General features: G+C 37.8%; 1 protein-coding gene across 2 annotated transcripts; it reads right to left on the reverse strand.

The window, feature by feature from the left end:
• Positions 1 to 388: 388 nt before the first annotated feature.
• Positions 389 to 20,770, reverse strand: LOC109042048 (uncharacterized). 2 transcript variants are annotated; one of them, XM_072304883.1, is made up of 10 exons: positions 17,688 to 20,770; positions 16,151 to 16,361; positions 12,099 to 12,321; positions 11,273 to 11,437; positions 9,222 to 9,359; positions 8,193 to 8,297; positions 7,503 to 7,678; positions 6,568 to 6,727; positions 5,270 to 5,381; positions 389 to 4,405 (listed from the first exon to the last, which is right to left on the reverse strand). In XM_072304883.1, the coding sequence occupies exons 3-10, from the start codon at positions 12,307 to 12,309 to the stop codon at positions 4,189 to 4,191; spliced, it is 1,284 nt and encodes a 427-aa protein (XP_072160984.1). In that variant the 5' UTR covers positions 12,310 to 12,321; positions 16,151 to 16,361; positions 17,688 to 20,770; the 3' UTR covers positions 389 to 4,188. The 2 variants fall into 2 exon arrangements, with proteins under 2 accessions (XP_072160984.1, XP_072160983.1); XM_072304882.1 differs by lacking the exons at positions 389 to 4,405; positions 5,270 to 5,381; positions 6,568 to 6,727; ... (4 more) ...; positions 16,151 to 16,361; positions 17,688 to 20,770 and adding an exon at positions 13,145 to 16,144 and having other exon boundaries at positions 12,208 to 12,321.
• Positions 20,771 to 25,875: the final 5,105 nt, after the last annotated feature.

Genomic DNA, 25,875 nt, shown 5'->3' on the forward strand with positions numbered 1-25,875 from the left:
GTACGTAGGTCAAAAGTTGAACAGTGACGCTGCATGATATAATATGCATGATGATATATGTCACTGAAATGTAGGACGTCCCCCAGACATTCATTCAGCCTATGTGAGCGACTGAGCGTTGTAAAACATAATATTACCGAGCGGTTCAAAAGGTATTGAAGGTGACATAATAACATGCAATCAAGGCGTTCCACAATATTTAGGAATGGTGTCTTCTGGAATCTGTCTCTTTTGTTTCAGCATGATATTTCAGGAGCCAAATTAATTTTTTGTATGCGCATCAAGTTACCCACACGAATTTTAGCGGATGGCTCAAATACCTAAGGCGTTGCAAAGTCTAAACAGTCAATCCCAATAGAATGTTATAAACGTTGTTCCACATTTGGAAGTCTAACTTTTGATTATTAAAGATGTCCATGCACAATGAGAGTAGACGTAGTCTGAAATCAACCATGCGATAAATCACATTTCAATGTTTCATCAGGCTGCTTTGACTTTCAATGATCGGTCTGTGAGAGGCCAATTAGTAAACCTAATGTTCAATAATACAGAAACTATAGATTCGTGGTGGCGTAAAAAAAAAAAATGTAGCCCGCATGGAGCCGTCATTTGATAGGCAGGTGGGAAGTAAACTGTCCAATTAGTATTCTTATCATAACCTCAATAACATGGGATCTTACAGGAATTTTTAACGATGAATGATTTAGCGTTCAACTCTTTATGGTAAACTCACTTGAAGAAAGGCTAAGTTATCATATCTGGACACAGATTTTTAAATAGTTTACTTTGAATCTGATATAAGTCCTTTTTCAGCAACGTCCCATACGAAACCATGGAACTGACTATGCTAGTCCTTGGTCTTGATTTTTCGATTTGACGAACACAAAATACCAATGATCTACCGGCACTCATCACCGCTTATGCCTAGAACAGGTCTCGCGATCAAGAGCTCCTCACTTTAACTGCAACCCTTCTCTAAAAAATGCATAGAAAGATTTGGCTGTCTGTCAAATCTGAGTATGCTTCCCAAAGAATCCTATTTCAAATAGAAAATAAACATATTCAAATTGACTCACCCAAACATCTTGCACAGTATCCGAGAGACTTGGATACTTTGATACGAACTTAACGGAAGCACTTATTGTAGTAACTGAGGGACACGAATAGTTGATATGAATTTCACAGCCGCACCAGTTGTATGTATCAAACTATTAAACAGCGGATTCAACCAAACAACCCACGACTTTAGTAGGATAAGCTTATGAAACGTTCTCATCCTATGTACACACGAAAACAAATTGTTCCGAGCGCGACAATTTCCACCGGTGGAATAGAAATAGATTCTGACGAGAGCACAGTGACGAAGATGCTTAATTAAGTAATTCATTTCCGTAAATATCCTACCTAATTTCTAGTTACTAGAGTAGTGGCGATGTAGTATCTTCGAAGCAACGAGCAAACACTTAAAAATAACATAACCTCTAAAAATGATGATTTGACGTGATCAAAGCCGGGGAAAATATGTTACCAACTTTACTCAACAGCGGAATCTATTTCACTACTTTTCTCGATGAACTTCTCGGTGACTTAGCATCATGTAAACTTAAATTTAAACACTTATTCAGACAAATGTGTTTACCCCTGTTAACTAGAATTGCATTGAGCCAGCAAAGAATTCTAACATTTTTCTCATCCAATTTGTTTTATGAAACGGAATTTGGGAAAACTAAAGTTGAGAGTCAGGCATCCTTGATAGTATGATTTTACACTTTTACAGGTGCTTTAAGAATGAATAAATATCCGGAAAAAAAGAGGCAAATTCTGTTATATTAATTTCTTCCCGTCAGTTCAAACAATTGAACTACATTTTGCAATTTGGAACCATAAATTCTACCCGGTTTAAAAACAACGTAGGTAAGTGCCATTCTTTTCCGTCTACACATAGTAAGTGTTTTTCCAGAAGAGCCAGAATTTATAGTTCCAAATTGCAAAATGCAGTCCTATTGTTTGTATTTTCAGGAAAAAATTAATTTCTTTTCCTCTTTCAAGCCGACGTTCGCATTACTAAACCTGCCCCCCCCCCTTCCGCGCCTGTAGCTGGAAAAAAACCAGAAAATCAATGGACTTGGAAGAGACGGTGATATTAAGTGCAGAGATGGAGCGTAAAATATCATGCGAATAAATTTCATGACAGGTTCCAGTTTGGACCGATGGTCATCGTGGAAAAGGCTGATTTATTAAGGGTGGAGCTCATTTCAGAGATCCCCTCAAGGCCCCCCTGGGGGCGGTTACTCAACATTTTCTTCTTCGCCTATATTTTTTTTTTTTGTTTTTTTTAATGGGATGGAGTTTTTTTTCAACCTCTGCACAGATTATTTTTTCAAAATAGAAAATTCTACTCTATAATACTATAGTATCCAATTTTTATTGAAGCGATTATTCCTTCATCATCGCATTCAGGACGTTGGGGTTACCTTTGTGGCTGAAGTGACCTGCACTACGCAAGCAGATCCATCCATGATAAGCTCACTCCTCACTAGGTACGCAGCTCATCTCTCACAATCAGCGGTTCTGATTAAGTTTCATACCAATAGTTACATGTCAGTGGATATTTCTTTTCTGAAAATCAGTATTAACGATCTATCGTCCTGAGTTGTCCTCTGAACTGTGAGTATTTTAAAAGTACTTAAATTTTTTTAGATCCAATGAAGGAAAAAGGCATTCGGTATCTAGTTAAAATATGACAAGCCTTAGAAAGACTATAAAGGATAAATAGTTGGAAGATCAGCGATACGTTTTAGTGATAAGTAAATGTATTTACTTATCATGACAGAAATTCCCTGACTTTTCGCAGTCACCACCAATTCCCTAATTTTCCAAACTGTCGGCAATCCTGGAACCGACTTTGACATTGAAACCTGAGGTTCTGGAATACGTAATACTTATCTGAAAACAATAAACCAATAAAGCAATAATAATGCACTAAAAAATGCTTGTAGATTGAGTAAAAATGCGGGGATAGGGACATTCTTTCACCCAAAGCAGCTTTTCTTAGCTGAATTGGTTAAATTTAACTGACATACGAGTTCTTCGGAAATAAGGCAGGTAAAGGCACACTTAGGTTTTGAAACCTGAGTTTTAGAGGAAGTGGAAAAAATAATTATAGAAATAAAGAACAGAATAAATTTAATCTCAAGGAACAATAGAGAAATAATAATAGGAATAATAAAGAAATAATACTAATGTACGAAAAAAGACAAGTAAGGTAAGCTATGTCTGCTAATTTTTGATGTCTTATAATCAAATTAACTTGAATTAAGTCGATGGAAATATGTTGAATAATAAATGGACTACATTTTGCAATTTGGAACTATAAATTCTAGCCCGGTTTAAAAACAACGTATGTGCCATAAGTTTCCCTATGCACATAAGTGTTTTTCCAGAGGAGCCATAATTTATAGTTCCAAATTGCAAAATGCAGTCCAAATGGTAATGGGCTTTGCATAGAGCACATTTGGCAAACCAATAAAGCAATAATAATGCACTGGAAAATGCATGTCGATTGAGTAAAAATGCGGGCATAGGGACATTCTTTCGCCCAAAGTAGCTTTTCTTAGCTGAGTTAATAAAGAACAGAATAAATTGAATCTCAAGTAACAATAGAGAAATAATAATAGGAATAGTAAAGAAATAATACTAATGTACGAAAAAAGACAAGTAAGGTAAGCTATGTCTGGTTCAGCTAATTTTTAGTGCTAATTATATAGCTATAATAGCTAATTTTTAGCTAATTTTTAATAATTAGATGTCTTATAATCAAATTAACTTGAATTAAGTCGATGGAAATATGTTTAATAATAAATTGAAATGGGCTTTGCATAGAACAAATTTGGCGAACCAATAAAGCAATAATAATGCACTGGAAAATGCATGTCGATTGAGTAAAAAGGAGGGAATAGGGACATTCTTTCACCAAAAGCAGCTTTTCTTAGCTGAGTTTGTTAAATTTAACTGAAATACAAGTTCTGCAGTAATAAGTTAGGTAAAGGTACACTTACGTTTTGAAACCTGAGTTTTAGAGGAAGTGGAAAAAAAACTGAGTGGCAACGAACACATTTGGGGAAAACATTAAAATAATAAAAATAAGAAACAATACTTAAAAAAAAAAAAAAAAAACAACGAAAAAACCTAAGATGTTTTTTCTTCAGTGGGCTCTTGTGGTTGAGCTGATGTTTTTTCAGTTGCGGTTGTTTGAGCAGTACTTGTTGTGTGTACAGTAGTTGCTGGTTTGTTTGTGTCCTTTGAAGTCTGAGCCACTGAAATGATGGACTCTGAGTAGCCGTCTGTGAAATAGAATGGCATTTTTCTCTGGATCCTCCGTTTCTTTTTTTTCGGTTCCTCTGCCCTGAAAAGAAGCATTAAAAAGTATGACAAGATTAGAGAAACATATTAGAATGTATCTTACATCCAGAGTGGTTTATTTTTTTGGAAAAATCTCATTTTAGAATGTCTGGAGACTCAACAAATCCACTTTCTTCTAGCCTTTCCCTGTAACCCTAACTATAATAAAGATGGATTTCAGAAAGGGAATGAGGTTTTCCTTTGCAGATATTTAATTATATGTGTATGAACCAGAAATTGTAGTTCCTTCTTGCTAAGTGAAGTCCAATAGTTACTCAGCACTGCTCTTTTTGGCCGTAATGTTGGAGGTACTTAAAAGAATACCAGGATGACAAAAGCTCTTCAAACTTTCAGTTAGCTGATTCTTCAAAGATGTTGAGACTAAAAATTCTTTAAAAAAAACATATCCGAAGCTTGATCTTTGGTGATTCAGTACAAGATGCATTTAAGTCATTCAAGAGTTTCTACAGGACAAGAAAATTCAAGTTTGATTGGGAAATGCCTGCACTTTTCTCTCCAATTTTTGACACCTAAATACGATTTTCAGACTATTTCCAATTTTACCAGTTTACTCAAGAAGTTGTCATCATGAGCAAACATGCCAGACAACACCCAGCAATCCAGTCTGCACATGCATGACTTAGAAATTCAAATGAAAAGATTATGTCAAATTCTTCCGGTCCATCAAGAGAGTCATAAATTTAAGGTTATGTGCAGATTTACGAAAAAATAAAAATTTATTCTCCCCACATTATTGTCATTCCTCTAGAATAATAATTATTCTTATCATTAATTTCATCAATAATAGTATCATCAACTTAAAATTTCAGAAATGTCCAGTCGGGCAACAGAATAAAAAATTACTTACTTTTCATCTGGATCTTCAAGCTTGAGGTCTGGCGCATGCTTCAAGAAGTTAACTATCGCATTTTCAAGTAGATCTTCATCGTACTGAGCCCGCAACCGGCGTTTTGCAGCAGCTGCCAAAGGAAACAAAATATTTAATTTTAAAGACTTTTTATCACATTATGTAACATCTAAGTACTCCCAAGATGGATGACTGGATAATGCATAAATACAACTTTAAAGTCGGAACATTGAACTCAGCCTCTGAGGAGTCCTTCTCAGTGCTGGCCCTTGAGAATCAGGATAAAAATTGGGCAACAAAATCTGAAAATCTATACTTACTAATACTAGAGCATACATGAATCTTCAACAAAAATTGTGAGACAATAGCCACCCAATATACAATTATCAAATCTGACTTGCAGGATATTTTGGAGCCAACAGTTAAAAAACATTTATAAAAATAAATAAATAAATAAATTAATAAATAAAAAAAAATAAGTAGAAGCATCATCTTTGATTCCCACAACATAAAATTGTCGGATAATGATGAAACTTCTTACTTTCCATTGGCAAAAAAATGTACTCAACCACTTACAAATTTATCTTTGGGATACCAGAGTGAGATTTTCTTTGAAATTCTACATCCAAATCTTCAACTAGGCTCCATAAACGTCAATAGAGAGGAGAGGTAGAGCACAAGAAAGGGTTTAAAATAATTTTTAAAAAAACTGAAAAATCTCATTAACACCTAAGATTCTATTACACCAGACTTGTTTTGGATAATATGTTCATTTCTAGTGGTACCACAAATATGTCGTCAGTGTTGTCACTCAGTAGTTTCTATCAGTTTTGGTCATCATCATTGTCATCTCACAAGTGGCACCACTGAGTACAGAACGACATGCCAAAATGCACCTAGCATTTTAGAATTTTACATGCATGTGAGTTTTTACATTTTTTTGGTAAATTTTTCTGTTTTTAATAGATAATTGATTCAAATTAGCGAAGCTGCTGAGAGAGTTTAACCCTAACAAATGTTCATGTACAAGGGAAGAATACTGCTGAGAATCAAACTCATTATTTGAAAGACGATGCGAGAGAACCATTTGAAAAAGGCTAAAGGTTCCTTTTTTTATAGCTATGGATGGTTTCAACTGCTGTCCTCTATTGTCAAGTATCATCTAAGATCACCAAGATGCTTCACTTTATCGATGGCCAGTAAGTGTTCCAGATAAAAGAATGCGAGAATGGACAGCAAACTGGTTTTTATTCAAACATTTTCAAAAGGAGAAGAAACATTTTAAAAAATTTACTTACTTTTTAAAATGCTGTCAAGCTGAAGAACTTGAAAAGACCTCTTGAGTTTTCGGCCCTCATAAGAAAACAATGACGCTACTTCAGGGGTCAGAATTTGCTTTAGCGATCTTGTCACTATTTTCCCCTCATCTTTCCCCCCCATGCAGCACACCCATTTGATCTGAAAACATCAATGGAAACAATTGGAGAAATTACTTCACTTTAAAGTAAAAATGCAATTAGGCTGAGGAAAGTTTGAAATAATGAATGTATGAGAATCCAAAGGTAAATGAGCTGTTTAGATGAGTGGAACTGGTCAACTGGTGAGAATTGGATCCATCTCTCTGATTTTTAAGTGAAGAAATGAGGAGATGCAATTTGCTCGAGGAGCTCTGGCAGGATCGCTATCAGTGGCAGTTGGGTGTCGCAAAGCGCACAGAACCTCTATAAGAGCGCCAAGCGCCATGTTAGTAGCAGTGGTATAATTTATTGACATATAAAATTTATTTAAAAAATGCATAAAAGTACTTGCTTTCAAAATCATTCACTCTATAAATTCCCTCCGTGATTAGCAAGAAAACTCAGGGGCGACTGTACCAATTACGGTGCGATTCTGTAATGACTGTCACTGTAGAAGGAAATCACTAAAACCATTAGAAGTGAGTCTAGGAATAGTTTATTATTCTTCTCTTAAAAAAGTGAGTAATGAACTTTTGACGAGAAAAAGGAGCAGGTAGTAATATTAGATTATAGAATTTTCTGCAGAGCAAAGTTGCTACGTTTCATTGCAGAACACACTTTTGGAGGCAAGATAAGGTCTAATGGAATGTGTTTTCTAATTCTAGGTAGGCGAGACCAATCCTCCTAGATATGTACGTAAAAAAACAACCAGAGTAGGAAACCGTCTGAATGAAAAATTAGGTGTAAAAATTTAAATATATTACTTCAAAACTTACAGCTTTTTCTTTGAATTCTGGGTTTGAAATGCATTTTTTTTCAAATTCTGTCAGCTTTTTATCATTGTCTAAGGGCAGCATATTATCGATAATTTCATAGTCGTAAAAAAAATCGCCCACTAGGTGTTTATGCATCATATTCTCGATACGCTCAAGTCGATCGATAATCTCTGAACCTGAAAAGAGAAAAAAAATTAAAGCATGAAATAGAGAGGCAAAAATAGATGTGACACTTGCGGATACTGAAACATGCAGCTTCTCGTAAAATTTAAAAAGTGGCTAATTACTCAATGTTCAAGTAAGTGCGGCATGCAACAACTCCATTGTACCCTTTCTGTTATTATGGAAGAAGTTAAGAAAGAGAATATAGAGCTCTGTCCCCCTGAAAATGAATTATTATGTATTTCGCGACTTTTTAAAATGCAACAAATCATTGGATACATTTAAAATGTTTGATTTTTTTCCAGAGACAAATTAGAAGAAAAACTGTTTTCATAAATGCCTTGTCTGCTAATTAAGTGAAAAGTTTAATGAGTTTAAGACATAATTTTCCTGCTATTCGCCTGATTTTTGAAGGGTGTTGGGTGAGGCAATAATTTTCACCAGGCACATCTGTGCAAAATTCAAGGTCTGCTTTAAAAAATAGGAAAAAACGACATTTTCAACATTATACTTAATTTGTTACCTTACCTTTTGCCTGGTGGTCATTTTCTTTGGGATCACCATCATTTGGATTTTCTTTGGAATCACCATCATTTGGATTTTCTTCGGATTCATTATCCTGTGGAATTTCCTCTGAAAGAGGTAGAATAAAAGAAAATCAGGGAGGAATAACAAAATGATGCGCGTTGATAATAGATAATACTGTGGTAAAGAAAGAATGCTGCACTAGAGATCAAATGTTGCCGAACTTGCCCTAATGAGCAGTTACCTAATTTGGAGAAAAACCGTTGAACATTTTTCTCACAATTTTCAAATGCACAGACTTAAAATAGGATGTAAAGTTTCATTTGGACAACTTTTTTGTGACCATCACCCGAGTTACCAAGGGTGCTGGGCAGGGGAATGGATTTAAGGGGAAGCTCCCCCACTGATGGAGCACATGAATTAGAGCATTTCTTTCATTTCAATAGGGACAAGAATTCAATGTTAGAAAACAAAATCGTCTGACCTAATGAGTTTCCGGCTCCAAAAATTTTACAGACATTTTCAGGTTCACCCAGACTTATCGGAAGTTGGTAACTTCCTGAAATTGAGAATTTAATTCTCTAGAGAAACATGGAAGAACACTCATGGGTCCAGTAAGTTCCAGACTTTTTCCCAAATAAACATCCTCTTAAGATTACTCTTTTCTAAATAATGAGTTAAACAAAAAAGAAGAAAGGAGCTTTTTTTTCCATCTCAAAAATGTTGTCATAACAAAAGAACTATTCTATAGCCATCCCCTGTTTTCACTATGTTTCCTCCGACTCAGTCGCATAGTCCAGGTTTCGCACAAGGAGAGAAACATGTTTCAATTTCATCAAAGAGCCAATTCTGTCAAGGGGTATGCATTCTCCCTCTTGCCATTGGTAATTTTATATGGATCCAGGTATTCTTGCTCCACTCTTAAACTTAAGATTTTCATGGCTACCCTTATCCCTGTAGCTATTTTTTAAATTAAGCAGGTTATTGTACAGATGAAAATCCAAAAAGTAGGAAACTAAAGATTATGCTCACCAACATCCGATTCTTCATCCTCAGCATTGTCATCATTGCTATCAACTATATCATCCTGATCCTCATTGTCATGATTACTATTAACTGTATCATCCTGATCTTTATCATCATTATTTTTATCCTCCTCTTCTTGATTACCTGAAAAAAAAGAGAAAAGTATTAAGTAAAGTAAGTTGGGAGGAAGAAATCTACTGTAGAATTGGGACGTAAAGCTAGGATCTAATTGGTCCTGGCTGAAAGCCCATAGATTCAATGTATTTATGCATCAGTTATAACGACATAATTTACAATGACACATCAGTCATAGTGGTGGAGTTCTTGTGGATCAACTGGTGGTTCGAGATATAATGTTGATGCATGTAATGATGCAGAAATGAAGGATTTATTTATTTCTTCCGTCCTGGAGTTAACTTCCTATTTTTTTCTGGGAATTTCCAGTCCCGTTTAAACTCTGCTATAAAGAGCCTCGCCAAGTTTAGGCCCTTTTTTCGGATACCCGAGTTGGTCAACGGTACTAGGCTTAAATGAAAGCTTATGGTAAGGCAAACTTCCATACCAAGTATCAACTTGAAGTGACTCTTCATTTAGGCAGTACAACGTTGCCAATTTTTCATTTTTATGTGCTAAAATCAAGGAATTCTAGACTGATAGTCCAGTGCATTATAGTTAAACAAACTTGTACAACGGTCTACAGGCTGAATACTACCCTGAGATTGTATAGAAACGCGACTAAAGGCGATGGTGAACTTTTCGAAAACAGTGTTGCCAATTTTTTATTAATTTTTTTAACTTAAAATGAGGGTAGTTTCGAGCTTTTTGGCGGAAAACGTCCCTTCATCAACTATAACTTTGACGAGTTTGGGCTAAAAACATTACCATACGATAGTAAATGATCGCTACTTACATAGAAAATCGACTTCCTAAATCAATGTTGCCAAGTTTATTTTAATTTCTTACGAGAATTAAAGAGATTCTCAAGTGAATGCTCCGAAAACGTAATTTTCAAGGCACTTCTCCCATTCTGATGGCTGAGTACCACCATGGAATAGTACATAATTACTGTTCAAGGCAAAAATGGAATTTTCAGAGCAACGTTGCCAAATTGTGAACATTTATTTTACGGTGAGACGCTGATATTTTTGAGTTTTTGGCACGAAAATTGTATTATTTGGTGCTGTCACCATTTGGTGTAGGCAAAATATTACCATACAACACTGTAGGCTTGGTTTTTAAAGGAGAAGACGAAGTTTTAAGCCAATGTTACCATTTCATGGCGTTTTTATGATAAAATGAAGATATTTTTCAGCTCCATTTTTGAAAAGCAAAACGTGATTCCAGTGGTTTTCTCTAATCTGGGAGCAGGCAAGAGAGCCTCAGGCCATAGAATTTAGTTTTCGTTCCTACAAAAAATTGAATTTGCCTATACTTGTCAAAGTTATAGCCCATGAAGATACATTTTTCGCCAAAAATCTCGAAAATACCCTCATTCTATGTTATAAAAACAAATGAAAAATTGGCAACACTGCTTTGAAAAGTTCACGATGACCTTCACTTGCATTTTTATACAATCTCAGGGTAGTATTCAGCCTGCAGACCGATGTACAAGTCTGTTTAATTATAAAACACTGGACTAATAGTCCAGAATTGTTTGATTTATGCACATAAAAACGAAAAATTGGCGATGCTGTATAGCCTCAACGAGGGGTCACTTCAATTTGAAACTTTGCCTTACCATAAGCTTTCTTATGAGCCTTGTCCCGTCGACTAACTCAGGTGCACTAGTCTGCTTAACTTTGATGCACTGGATTAATAGTCCAGAATTCCTTGATTTTAGCACATAGAAACAAAAAATTGGGTACGCTTTACAGCCTAAACGAGGGGTCACTTCAAGTTGAAACTTCGCCTGGAAGTCCCTTACCATAAGCTTTTACTTGAGCCTTGTCCCATTGACCAACTCGGGTATCCAAAAAAAGGCTAAAAAATACCCCTTTTTTGGCGAGGCCCTTTAAACTAAAGACATTGTTGGAATGAAATGCAGAATAGATTCTCACCGAGTTTTGAATTGCCAACAAAAGGTGATGACAAGGTTTGAGGCTCTTGCCTCTTTGCCTCCGAATGCCTTCTTAAAATTAAGGAGTCATCTTCTGTGTCTGTGGCTGCTTTTAAAAACTCGGCCTGTTTTGCCAGAAATGCTTTTTCTGCTTTAGTAAAGGAATCTGAAACAGAGATCAATGTACTAATTCAATGCATTCTGAATAGAAAATAATTTAATTTCCATCGCACGCTCTTGTGTAACTCTTTCTCCGAATGCTGCTCCTTCTGAGCAGTTTGACAGATTGAAATATATTGTAAAAGTTTTAGCATAGTACTGTGTCCACACTTCTCTGATTCGATAAAAAGCTGAGGAGATCAAGAAATTGATTCGAAATTTTAAAAATGAAACTTTCGTGATAGGTAGCAGTGCAAAACTTTTGATTATTGCACTCAGCAAACTTAAAAGGAAGTACTATAGAATGATCAAATCAGCTAAAATCGGTACAAACATTTAGCAAAAAAAGAAAAAAGAAACAACTATTCGAACTAATTTAGGGATTCATTTATACAATATTAAGGGCAGTGGGTACATTATTTTCTTAATGATTTGATATTGAAGAGAAAGTTTTGTTGCTTGCAGCGATAGTGGCCTATCACATCTGATTGGAAGGAAAATATGTTGATGGCCGATGAAACTAAACAGGATGGTTGACTGGAGTTTTGGAGCAAAACTTCCACAATTTTCAATTAAAATCAGGTCGCTAAAGGAATGGAAAGTTTTGAGTCAAAAGAAAAATTAGAAGAGGTTGATGATGGAATTTACAACTAATTGAAAAAACTTACTGTATCTTTGGTTGGACAGAAGATGTACTGAGTAGGAAATCCAATTTCTTTCTTTCGGCTGTCCCTTCTTTATAAGGTCTGTAACTTTTTGATTAGAATAAGATTTCGGCGGCCACCAAACTTTTTTTTCAGTCTTGTCCATCCAATGGAGGGGAACAATATCGCCCCCCCCTTCTTGCCCTGTAAATTTCACTAAAACAAATTGCTTCATGGTGTTGTTATTCTGAAAGAAAATAAATAAGTCAAAGCATAAGTGACAATTCACATTTTAAAGAAATATAGTAGCATCACTAGGTAAGAAAAACAAACAACAAAAAAGCGAACAGTAAGGAGGTAATTGCGCACAGAGGCTACTTTGGTTTTACATTTGAGGGGCTTGGAGGACAAGGTGCATAAGTGCAGTTTTTACTATTTCGAGAAATGTGTCTTTTTAGTAACAAAATTGTATGGAGCCTTATGGGGGAGAGTTCACATTTACTTATTGATGCTTAAAAATTGGAATTTGGGAGTGAAATTTTGACTAAGTACCCTTGAAGATCTGTTGTAGTTGAAACCCTTACCATCTCTGTTTTTTCCACAACTGCACTTATGCACCTTGTCCTCCAAGCCCGTCATTTTTTAGTCATAAATTTTACTGCTTCACCTTAGAAGATAAGGAGAAAATCGGAAAAATTTAAAGGATTCAGCTTTCTATAGTGGATTTATAAAATTTTATAATGGTTTTTCCTTTCTCTTCTCTCAATATAGATTTAAAAAGGAGTTGGAAAAACCGTATCAACATTTTGCAATAATTTATCAAGGAATCTAAAATATCAATCCAATGCAAAACTTCAAAACCCGGGCCAATAAAATACACAGAAAATAATTCCTTTGCTGTCATGGCTTTAAATTTTCCTGGAGTTAATGATTTCCTTCCATTGTATTCATACAAAAGGATACTAAGGACTTCGACTTTTAACGAATTATCATGAATTAGAAGGTGAGGGTGACTTTCAAGGTAATGGACGGACAGTTAGGGAAAATTTGGGGGGAGCATTTCTGATTACCTGACCTTCCCAGATGCACCATCGGAAAGATGATGCGTAGTCCATCTTCATTAACCAATTTTGTGCCAATTGGATCATTTGGGTCCAGAAAAAATGGCAGAATGACACATTTTAAAAATATATCCTCAACATCATAGGCAGTGACTTTTTTTGAGAGACAGCTGACCTCCTGTATCCCTAGTGATGAACTCACGACAGGATCCTGGTAGAAATCTTCTTTCCTTGAAAAATCAGATCCAATTATTTTTGGAGATCCATCTTTCATCGATGAGGCAATGTTCGACAGGAGAATTACTTTGTGGTTACGACTCATGAAACATTGATCCCCTGGTCTTTGTATCGAGAGGGTAAAATGTGGAAAACGAACTGTACGGTATTGCGGATCTGAAGTTTTCGGAGCTAAGGGGCCTCCTTCGTGAGACATTGAGAAAGATGGTTTGGTGGAGGTGTCAGCTGCGGTTGGTGTAAAATTGGACTGATCGCGTTCATCGATACGCCTGAAAACTTGCTGCACTGCTTCAGCTGGCTTATTAACTAAAGAGACGAGGTAACCCAAGTGGTTTTCAAAGCGAAAAGCCGCTACATTATCGAGCGGACCAAATTTAACAGCATCTTCCGCTAGATGTATAAGCCCATGAACATTATGCGATACGTAGTCTTCTCCATAAAGTTCTGCAAACTCAAGAACGAACAGTCGTAACTGTTGATCAGCGAAGGCAATATTCTGTTTATTACAAAGGACCTCACTCAAAAGTATTGTGATGGCAGTGTGAAAACGCATGAAGTGTTCATAAGCTTTCGAATTTAATATGTCCTTCAAAACCACAGGTCCTAAATATAAAATAAATGCTCGGAATTCTGTTGCCTTCCATTTCCCAACATAGGCCAGAGTTCTTGGGTATTTGGCAAATTCCTGAGGAAACAGCTTCTTGTCATGCAGGTATGAGATCCTTTGATTTATTCTTTTCAAGTCATGGTCTGATAATTTAGCGAATTTGTTCTTGTGAGAACCTCTGACCCAAAAATTGACAAGTAATTTCTTCATTACTCCCAAGCAGATGAGATGTTGATGGTCCAGCACCACTTCGGTTGCAAAATCAATACCGTTGATATCTGCCAGGCAGTTTTCTCCTGAAAAAAAACAGTCGTCTGACTTAGCTAACCAATCTTGATGCAGCCTTCTAGCGGAATTTTGGGCTTGGTAAGATCGTCTTTTGCCATAACTTTTGCCCATGACCTTGCAGCGGGTGCATGAAGAAAAAGCATTGTGGTTATTGATACCCAAAACTAGAGCTTTGGCAGGGGCATCCATACAATAAGCAGCCATTTTTATTTTAACGTGCTTTCCATTGATTAGAAGGCCTTCCTTATGGAGACGATTGAGCTCTGGAATAAAATCCTTGAAAATGGCTTTAGGATTCTGCAATGTCACGTCCGAGCAGTACAATGCTGCAGTAAAAACAACATGTTTTTTAGATGGGACATTGAGGAATCCTACCATGATCGGATAAAACTCCTTCTTACCAGATTTGGTCAGTGGAGCTCCATCAAATCCCATGATAAGCTTTAACTTGGACGGCAAGGTCCTTTCGCTTGCCAAAATTCTATTTAGATTTTCGGCAATTCCAAAGTAATGGTAGTCACCGTCAATGATTTTTTCCGACAGAACATCTCTAGGGGTACCTAGGAAGGTTGATGCTGTCTTTGGAAGATGATGCAATGAGGGAACATCTTCTTGCAGTATCTTTAGCAGATCCGTAGTGGCAATGTGCGTTATCTTGTGCTTGAACACCCAATTTTTTAATTTCTTTGAAAAACTGGTGGTGGATGAATCATTGACCGTCTCCGATGTTGATTCATAGGCTTTAGAGAATAATGAAGTGGAAGGAATCTCACGGTTACCAACATCCTCATTTCTTTTGGTAGTGGTTGATGTAGAGGGTATCCCTCTCGGTTCTTCAGATGTCGGCTTGCCATTTCTCTCGTTGGCACTTGGTTTATTCTTTTTCAACCAATCCAAATATTGCTTGTGGTTAGGCCTTGCTGGTCGTTTCTTTCTTTTCTTTTTCTTTTCTACTGCCAAGTGAACAGCTGCAAAGGAGAAATGTGTCCTCTGAAGATTTGAGACAGAGGGAGAATGTGTCCTCTGAAGATTTGAGACAGAGGGAGAGGGAAATTCACAGATTTGCAATGAGGAACTATTAAGCAAAATAATGAAGTGATTACTCTGCGCCAGAAAAAAAGGGGGAAAAAATCACTTCTTGCATAGCGTAGGAAACTATTGCTGTCATTGTATGTCGTCAGGGGCTGCTGGGTGATGTTTTGTCAATAATTAGAGAGAAGAGCCGAAGTAAGTGGAAGAAATTGTGTGATCACAATAGTGTTTCCTGACCGGGATATAATTAAGCACAATCTCACTTTCTTCAAATCGATCTAAATTTCAGGTTTTAAAATCAACACCAGAGCCTGGATTGTTGAATCATTATCGAATGATCGTGATCGATAAACAGCATTCGATAGGGATGTATCGATTATGGTCATTCGGTAACGATTCAACAATCGGCCTGCTCAGATTGGCACATAAGAGATGTAAAGGAAAATTGCCCACCAGGAGGTTATGGAAAAATAAAATTTGATGAGCTGTACAATGTTATTCCATGAACAGCAGTTATCAATTGGCCAGGATAAAAGCGATGTAGCAATGCCGAGAGGTACACAGAATTCATCCTCAAGACTGGAAGATTCCTCCGTTGGACATATAGGCAGCAAGGCCCCAAAATAAATTGGAATAATTCATAGCAAATACGAAGATTGATGAGTCTGTGCTACGCATGAGTTAGGTAGGTATTGAGGGAATATTCCAGGCTGCTGCTCAGGGGAGATGGGTACCCATGCGACATGACTGAGAGGTCTGAGGAGCCATCTAAATTGGATTATCTGATTCGTTCTAGAGACTCCTCGAGAAAAAGATTCGAAATGTCAGAGAATAAATAGCCATTTACTCACCTCGGAGGCAGATGAAAAATGTTAACATTAAGAGGACCATGTGGAAGAATGTCTTGTTCGCTCTAAACTTTCGAGAAGCTGTGGCCTACTCTCTCAGTGACATCATCGTAGCGATGTTGGCGGATGCGAGGAACGTGATTGGCCGAAGGAGCAGAAGGACGGCCATATTGCGGGCAGGAGAATACTAGCTTACTATGTAGCAGACCCCTAGCTACAAATTCATAACATAAACAAACTTTCTGAGAGTGAGGTTATGTTTCGTTCATTCAGTTAGTCGAATCCGCATCGTGACGGTGGTTAGCGAGAACACGGGAGGTCAGCAAATCTTTTGATTCAGTGAAAAAGTGGAGCTTGTTTACAGCTTTGTAGTGTTATAACAGATTACGGTTATTGCGAACATTAGGTACTCAACGTTGTGGTGCTATTAAACCGTTCGTTTCCACGCAGCAGTAAGTACGGTCAGTTTGGTGCAACAACTCAGATGCCCCTATCTCCAATGGAAATCTTTGCCCTCATCAGCATGGAACTCTTATGCTCCGGAATAATCATAATCCTTCGGTCAGGAATATTCTCTGCACAATTCGTGTTCGTGTTAGTACAACTTTCCATGGTTATGTTGCCTTCAATTTCATTTCTCAGTTGGGCCTCAGCTCCTGGAGACACGGCTGCGAGTACCTACCTTAGTGTTTTGTTGGGCTATGAATCATATAGGCATTATCTTATGATTATGAGTTGTTTTGGAACATTTTCTTGTGAAGTGGCCTTTCATCAAGTTACTCAGTATGGAATTTTGGATCTGATATGAAAAGCAGCAGTCCTCATGAAAAGCACAGCAGACAAGGTAAAGTGATTTTTAACTACACACATACCGAACATTTTCCCTCCAAATTGAAGTTACAGGCTTATTTTAGATCAAAGAATTCTAACTTTTTACTTTGCTTGCTGGAAAATTCAACATTTTGGAGGTGTTGGCAGATGCAAGCACGTGAAATTGTTTTTAATTTTGCAATGGCATCCAGGGCCGGTGCCTTTCCAGTGAATATGAAACTTTAGTTTGATTTAGAGATAACGTCAGCTGAATTGGCAATTGGTTACTTTCTGTTTGGAAGCAACCTGAGTGCAGTTGTCCACTAGAGATTGAGGACTTGCTACAGTTTGATCGCGAGCAATGTTGCTGCCTTTAGGAGAGGCGCAAATTGGTCCACTGCTCGTGACAATGAAAAGCAAACAACTGCCAATTAATCTGATAACACCTCTTTCTATTTTCTTGTATGTTTGATTTGATACATGCACCAAAGTCCGAGTAGTGTGTTTTCTAGGTCCAGTTCAAACTGTACCAACTGAATAACGATAAGGGAGTAACTAATTCGGACCCTCTAAGAACAAGGAAATGTTTAAATGAGGGAGCTTAGCTTATTAACAATCATCATTCATTTGTTTCTTCATGTATTTATCTGAAAATGAAAAATAAGAAATAGTTACAACCTACATACTCCAACTTTTAAACTCACTTAACATTAAATAAATTCATACTTACCCCAGATTCTTCCAAGTTCGCTTAAACCATCCTCATTCGTGGAAATGCAGCACCATACTCCAAACTTTCAAAACACTTAGTAGTATATTTGAACAATTACATAATGTTCTAATCATAAATAGTCACTGTCTTAAACTTTCATGAAACTCAATTAGGTAAAAATCAAATTAACGTGCACTGGTTGGCACTTTTAGAAGAAATAATACTACAGTATTTCACAGTGACCTCGCAAATCAGGAAAGAGCCCCTCCAAAAGAGGGACTTATTTAGCCTCTTATTGGGAAGCCCGAAGATTTCTATGGTATGCGGCCTTAATGAAACCTTATAATGGGACGAGCCTCCAGTAAAAATTTTAGTTTGGGTGTAAGACTGGTCTCGGAGGTACATCGTTGCAAAGTTTGCATGTTCGAGCTTTTAAAATATTAATATTCTTAAATACCTGTCCCTGAGTCGTCCCGTGAATATCTCGGAAAACCATAACATTTGCGAGGTGTCCGCGGGACTTCCATCGGATGTCTCTCAAATTTGGGATACGCAGCACAAATGAAATGGATCCAACTTTTCATGTGTTTCTCCTTACTATCTTTCTTTCTTTCTTTTTTTTTCTTTTTTTTTATATTATACAGCTACAAGCAAAATCTTGGAAGCACTATTTCTGACGAACTGCCGGACCGATAAGGATGATCTTTACATGTATGTCATCTGTAGTAGATGTAGATGTGCAAAAAATTATGAAACCCCGAACTTTTAATGTTGTTGAGCTTTTAAAGCTCATGTCACTTAAGTCCAATGTTAATAGCGTGAGAGATATGTCGTTTCCGCTAGAAACGTCAAGGTGTGGGATTCTACTTGAGTGACTCGAATAAACAATAAAACAATGGAAAAGCTCGTGAAGGGCTCCTCATTCGAAGAGTTGAGGAAAGGTGCATCGCTCAGGGTTCAAGGTCCAAGGTATAAGGTTTAACTCAATTTTTCCTGCATTCTTCCGGCTTCGATTTGTGGCATTGGTCAATTTACTTGATTGCTGAATTTCTATTATTAATATTTACAACAGATGAACAGCAGATACAAAGTGAGAAGGCAGGCGCTGCGTCGCGTCGGGACGGATAAAATATTATTAACTCTTAACGGTCGAAATCCGATTTTTTTTTTTTTAAATCAAGAATTTAAAAATAACATATGGAAATTTCTCCAGTAAGTGGACTGTGAAATTATGTACATCCAGCTATTCCTCATCATTTACAAATCTGAGTGTTACGTCAAAAATTTTGAAATCGATGCAGCTCGAACACAAAATGGTGTATTAAAATGGAAGAACATCTTTGCCTATACATATGCGTATAGGGCCCGCGGCGCCCTCCCGGGGGTTGGGCCGCGTAGCGGTCAGGGGGCAGGGCCCCCTAGTAGGATACCCACGCTCTTTTCCAAAATTTCTAGGCCTGAAATGAATTTCTTTCCGCGTAGCAGTGTTACCAAGTTGAAAACCATTGAGTTCCATATCTTTCGAACGAAAAAAGATTTTGAGGTCCACTTTGCGCCAAAATTCTCCAAAAATTGCGTTCTTTTGAAATATGCATTCAATTTGATCGTTTAGGTAATTTTGGATTGCAATGATGCAATTGTTCACACTCTCTTAAGGGACAATTTTTTTTTCCAGCCCTAGTACATCTTCAAATGACTGATTCCGGATTCGAACAAAAATCTGTTCATTTTATTTGTCGTACTATTCCGTACATTTTGATATACAGGGTGTTCCAAAAGTCCAACCCCCCCCCCCCCCCTAACTTATGAACGGTTCGAGATAGAAAAATGAGACTTTGGGAATGTTCCTATCTCCATCCCCTTCATCAGTACTCAGTCTCCTCATCTTTTGGGGGGGGGGGGGTCCAAATCTTGGTCCCCACACAGGGGGCGGGGGGCCCCCGACTTTTTTTCCAAATGTCAACCCCTACTTATCTTGTGATACCTCTTTCGAAAGAGCATAAAAAACTAAGAATTTTCGCGCAAACCGTAGATCAACATCTTACTTTTTGACCGAGTTATGATAGGTCAAAGGTCAAATTTGACCTATTTTCAAAGAATCATAACTCCAGTTCAAATTATCGTAAATAAATAAGTAAAACGGGAAAATTTACCAAATTGTGTTCGCTTTTGAGGAAAAATTGCAGAAATCGCTTCAAACTAATTTTAAGGGAGGGGGCTCGGACCCCCAAATACGTCAATTCATAGGTCATTCAATTTTCCTACGAAATAAGCCAATTTCCCCTCGATTTGCCTCCACACTATTTCAGTAGGGTCAAAATCAGTTCAATATTCCGTTGACAAGTCCCCAAATTTCGGGAAAAGTTAAAAAAAAATGAAATTTAAGGTGATCAAGTTTGACCGCTAGTTTTTTTTTTTTTTTTTTTTTTTTTTTTTTTTTTTTAAGCATAAAAAAATACATAAAAGTATTTGTTTCACTTTTTTCTACGTTGCCATGTTTTTGGGGAAATACACCCCTTTAACACGTCACGTAGACGTCCCTGCTATTTCCGCAAAATACCGAATCATAATGAATAGCCGTGAAACGTCCATCCTTTGTCTCTCATCTCCGCGATATCCGATCCGCGTAGCGATCATCCAATGGCCATTCTGCGGACCCTTTGGAAAGGAGTCGCGAATCCGATACTCTCACACGTCCTGAAGGTGTACTGTGATGTGTCAAAAATCCCTATAAATTAGGGCTAAGTCCGCGGGATATCTATTGGATGTCTCCTGTTTCTGCTCTTTGCAGCGCACATCTGGAAGACGTCCGGCGGACGTTACAAAAAAAACTGGGAAATGCAGAAAATTTAAACGTCCGGTAGACGTTCTTCGGATATCCGCTAAATACCGAAATAGTATGAATGTCCGTGGGACGCCTATTGGATGTCTCTTACTCCCGCGATGAGAAGCGCATATCCGATGGACATCCGACGGACACATCAGGCAGGGGTCGCAAATCCCTAATCTCACACGCTCTCAAGACGTATCGTGGATATCTCGATAGACCGAGAAATCGGAGCAATGTCCTTGGGACGTCAATTGGATGTCTTAGATTCCTGCTGTACTATCGCCGAATTTAGTTTCACGCAGAGTCTCTGGTGACTATTTAGCGACGGCGCGGCGCGGCGCGTTGCCTGATAACGCTCTCATGAAGACGCACTGGTTCCTCTGTGAGCGCGTAGTCACTAACACAGACGCACATGAAACACACACAGACATTTTCACTCATTCACCGTGAGAATTCACGTTTTTGGCTCTTTGGAATGTAAACAAAGATTCGTAATGACGTATCGCGCATCGATTCCAATTCTCACTTGCCTCTTGTTCTTGTGACTAGAGCAAGGAAGAAAGGACCTCATTCCAAATTGTCCGTTTCAACCTTGGCCTGATCTTCGAAATATTTTCAAAGTTGATAGAGGATCTCCTCCCGAGTCTAAAACACTGACGCATTTTGAAATCGGACGATCACGGAGGGAGGGGGAGGGGAGTCAAAGTAAAAAAATTAAACTCGCATATCTCGCTAACGCTTTGTCGTAGAAAGATGATATTGGTCTCAAAATGTAGAGAAAACCACCAGCTTTCAGGCGATAATTACAAAATTGGTCCATTTTGGAAATTTCATCCATTGTTGCCACGTTGCCGAAGTTCAAATGTTCAGTTTTTCACCTTTTTAGCTGCGACGTTGAAGGAATCGCACAAAAAGTAATCTAACTATTTTTTGATGAAAGTAGACCGTTTAAGCTTTAAAACAAGCACAAGTTCATCCTGGGGAAACAAGTTGGAGGAGAGATATGATTTTTCAAAGTGGATGTGGTACACTTGGACCTGGTTTGTTCCGAGTCCCAAGATCACCAAATGCCCCCAAACCAATCACGAATTGCAAGGTTGTGCATTTTTATACCCCATTATAGCTAATTCCCGAAGAAAATTATTAAAAAAGAACAAAATATCGAGACATATGAATGTTACAAGACTAGCCTCAGCTGACTCTCGCTGCATCAACAAAAATTCATGCCTCTTTTTCAAATCGTTTCTGTAGGATGGACTTAAATTTAAAAAGCTCAAATGGTACGATTTTATTAGCAATTCCTCTTTTTTCCTCTTATTTCTACCCAGCGAACCGTTGAAGGTAAACATACATTTTTTTATGATCGAAAACTTTGATTTCCCTGTATCCATTGCATATTACTCATTTATCCTGATCTTGTCATTTTTGACGAATGATTTAATCTAGGAGTGACCTATAAAGGTATCGCCCCAGCTAAAAATTGAAAATTTGAACTACGGCAACGTGACAGCAATGGATGACATTTTCAAAATGGACCAATTTTGTCATCATTGTCTGAAAGGTGGTGGTTTCCTCTATATTTTGAGACTAAGATCATCGCTTTACGACAAACCGTTCACGAGATATGCGAGTTGAAATATTTATCTTTGAACCCTTTTCTCTCTATCCGTACTTGTTTGATTTCAAAAATCGTCGGTGTTTTGGACTCGGAAAGTGATCCTCTATCGCGAAAAATTAAAAGCGCGATGGCGTGAGTCGTGAGGCGTGAATTCGCAATATGCTCTTCTCTAGGCTGTTAGTCAGATCCGCGAGAAAAGTTAAAAAGCGAGGCCGGATTACGTTTTTCTTACCTTCGACTGTGTTGCTCACGTAGCCTTTAAAGCACCACTACAAGTGAGACAAACGAAACCAACACAATAAGGAAATGGAGCAAGGGAAAGGACTCGCGTTGATCACGGCGCAGAGATACGACTATTCGTGCTTGATGGATGTCCGTGTTGCATCTGCAAAATTGAAGGCGCAATGGCCCGGGGCATGAACTCGCAATGCTCCGCTATGTGCTGCCAATGAGGTGTCTCTCAGATTCAGGGAGAAAAGTTAAAAAAGAGGCCCAAATAGGTCCCTCCTTTCTTCGACTGTGTTGATTTGATACTCGATTCTTTTTTGGAATGATTTGCAGACCAACATCTAAAGCTCGCGTGAACCGGCCCCATCCAATCTGCGGGGCAGGTTTTGTTAGGAAGCCTCGCAATTTGACCCGGCTTCAGCATTTAAGTGTTAATAAAAATATCATTAAAATGACTGCACCTTCCTCGCAAAAAGTCAGTATTCAACATTGGATCCAAAATAGGCCATTCAGTCTGTGAATTTCAATAAAATTTGGTTATGCTATCTCACAAAGTTAGGCTTCAATTGTTCGGTCACGTCTGAAAATATTCTCATTTCCAACAAAATTATTGCTGAATGGATCTTCCTGCCGTATATACCTGATGCATTTAATTGATTTGTTCCTATCTCTTTTTTTACTTGCCTTACTGAACACCTTGTCCTTTGCTAGACTCAACACTCTTTTTCCCTCTCTCTCTCCTTCAAAATTTCACCTTGTACTAACTAGATTGCATGTTTCATTTTCCAATCGAGGAAGCTAAAAAGATCTTTCCAGCTGTCATGTTTCTTGGGTTCATCATTTTCAGACTTTTAGTGTTTAAAAGCAGTATTTTAGGTGGCCAGATCTGCCTCAGAATCTCTAGAAATAACGGAGCTTGGATGCGTCTGGTAGCTGTGATTTGTTCTCTTTTTTTTCGTTTCACAAGTCCATCGGTTACTTTAACACGCTCAATTTTAAAAAATTTTTCTCTGGGGGTGCATCCCCCGGGAAATATCATACGACACCCCCTTAACCGGCCAAGGGTCCACGCTCTTAGATGTGAGCCAGTCCGTCCATGCGAGGAACGTTTAATTTTACGAGGGAACTGGTGTCCGATAGAAATGAATAAGGTAATTTTTGGATCGAGTAATACAAAAGGATACAGGTTATTGCACGTCCAACGAATGTCTCTCACTTTTTCTAATAACAATTTTTCTCCAGTCAAATGACATAATGCGCTTGTAAAGCCCCATGTGGAACGCATCATTTTGTTTTTCGTCCGAAAGAACGGAAAAAATTATTTTATCTAGGTCCTTAATGGAGGACCTTCCACTAACTATATGTTTGCTGCTAGATCAGAGAATGGCCGTGTTTTTTGGCGCGTATACGTAGTATACCGCCTTTGCGATCGTTTCGAACCCTGCTCGATACAATAACCGAGTCCCTTAGTTCCTTACCGAAAAGTGACTACCGCGAACTTCTGAGATTTTCCAAAGCGTGTAAAAAGTTTATTTATCCATCAATAATTATGATTTAAAGTTGTTTCTCATTCTGGGGGTCGCTAGTTTATGTGCAGTGAATACCAAGAGTCTACGTTACTTGGTTTTTTTAAAAAAAGCCTAAGAATGCGACGCGCTGATTTAAAATATGCATATATAAGCAGAATCAAGCGAATTGATTCGAGGATGGCTGAGCAGGTCGGCACTCTCGGAATGAGAATCTAACTCCTCCGTTTTGTTCAAAACGTTGCTTTGACAGATCTGTAACCTCGGTTATACTTTTCAAAAGTTGGTACCCGTGCTCTGAAAAACCCAAATAAGCCAAGTTCGTGTAACTATGGTGTCATTGCCTCGACCGGGCTGTGCTGTGTTGCCAATTGTTGGAGGATAGGTTACTTGCCCGGTGGTGGCTACCGCCACTCATGATAGTGCAATCTGTGTAAGTGCAATCTGTGATGAGCCTCGAGACTCATTAGACCATTAGCTAAACGTGGCTCATACAGGAATCCACTTACCCCTCTCTTCCCCACGCTCCTGATCACTGCGTCGGCGTCTCGACGAACAATAGCTAATGACGGTCGCCAAGCGAGGCCGGGATCCTCAGCCCCTCGCCCAATTACTTACGCTTCATTAACCATTTCACCGTCACGCTAGGATTCGTCCAATTTTCAAAAAAAAATTGTTTCGCGAGTTTTTAGCAATTTTTTCCTTACTCTCCGTTAAAACACGAATTAAAAGAGGTCTCATTCATAAAAATCGGCCAAATAGAAGAGAAGTTACAGTATTCGAAATCCGAAGAAATCAACAAAACTTCTCCAAACAAAAAATAAAATGAAGGGGGAAAAAAAGAAATGTATAAATTACAATTTAATATGATTGACCTCAGAATGTGACAAGCAATTCAATTATAAAAAGGAGAAAAAATTGAGTGAAATTACAAAAAATTAGCCTCTTGCAAGGGGCTTTCTTGTATGAGTTTTGACCTGAAGACAAGTAAATCCCGTTATATTATTAAAACGAAATTGACTCCATAGTTTAATGCCTTAGTTTCTTGAATACGATTATTTTAAGCACTCGAAAATTTATACCAGCAATTTTACCCATGGGGTGATTTCCTGAGAGCTGATAATATCACGAATTTCTCATAGAGCCCTTCAAAAATGGCTTGCTTTTTGGGCAGCCGATTCGGCCATCAAACCGGGGTTTAAATGGAAGCTGATAATAACACAAAGCTCTGAGAAAAATTTTGAGATGAGTATAGGAACGGTTTGTAAATTACGAGGAGAGGCGGGCATTCTGTTCAGCATATCGATACATAAGTATTTTCACACGTAGAATTTAATTTTCACGTCAGGGAGTCGACATATTTTGATTTTTTTATTTTATACGGAAAATTTATGGTTTTTCGGGATTGAAATTACTTACAATTGTTTCATGAAAAATGAATGCACCCAAAATGACTATAGCATTTTGACTTTCACATACGTGCACTCACTAAATTGATTGGTAAATTCAAAGAGTGGGTACATCGACCTGGTATATCAAGTTTCTGCGATTTTTTACGGCAAATCGGTAGATTTTCGGGATGTGGATTGCTTACTTTCAATTCATGAATGAATAAAGCATGGACATGGTTGAGCTTCTTTGCATGAAAAGACGTTTAAAATAACAAAATCAAGACATATTTAAGACAATTGCATTTATATCGAGTCAATTTCTTTTCAATAATATAACGGGATTTATAATACCGGTGATTTGGGTATTTTAGCCCCAAAATACCTTTAAATCGACTTTATCTTCTAGGAGTTCGACAGAATTTTTCCTTTCTTCGCTTAAATTTTTCCGTAGCACTTTTCTTCAAGAATCTGAAAAGATTTTGCTTGAGGCAGATCAAAAAACTTAAATTTGTTCGAATAGCTTTCTAGATTCACAATACACGGTCTCGTGAAGGTGCGTCGTTGACCTTGCAGTGTTGGATCGTGAATTCTCTTGTTGTGCTGCTTGCCTTTT

This window comes from Bemisia tabaci, chromosome 10, assembly GCF_918797505.1.
Source record: "Bemisia tabaci chromosome 10, PGI_BMITA_v3".
Classification (NCBI taxonomy): domain Eukaryota; kingdom Metazoa; phylum Arthropoda; class Insecta; order Hemiptera; family Aleyrodidae; genus Bemisia; species Bemisia tabaci.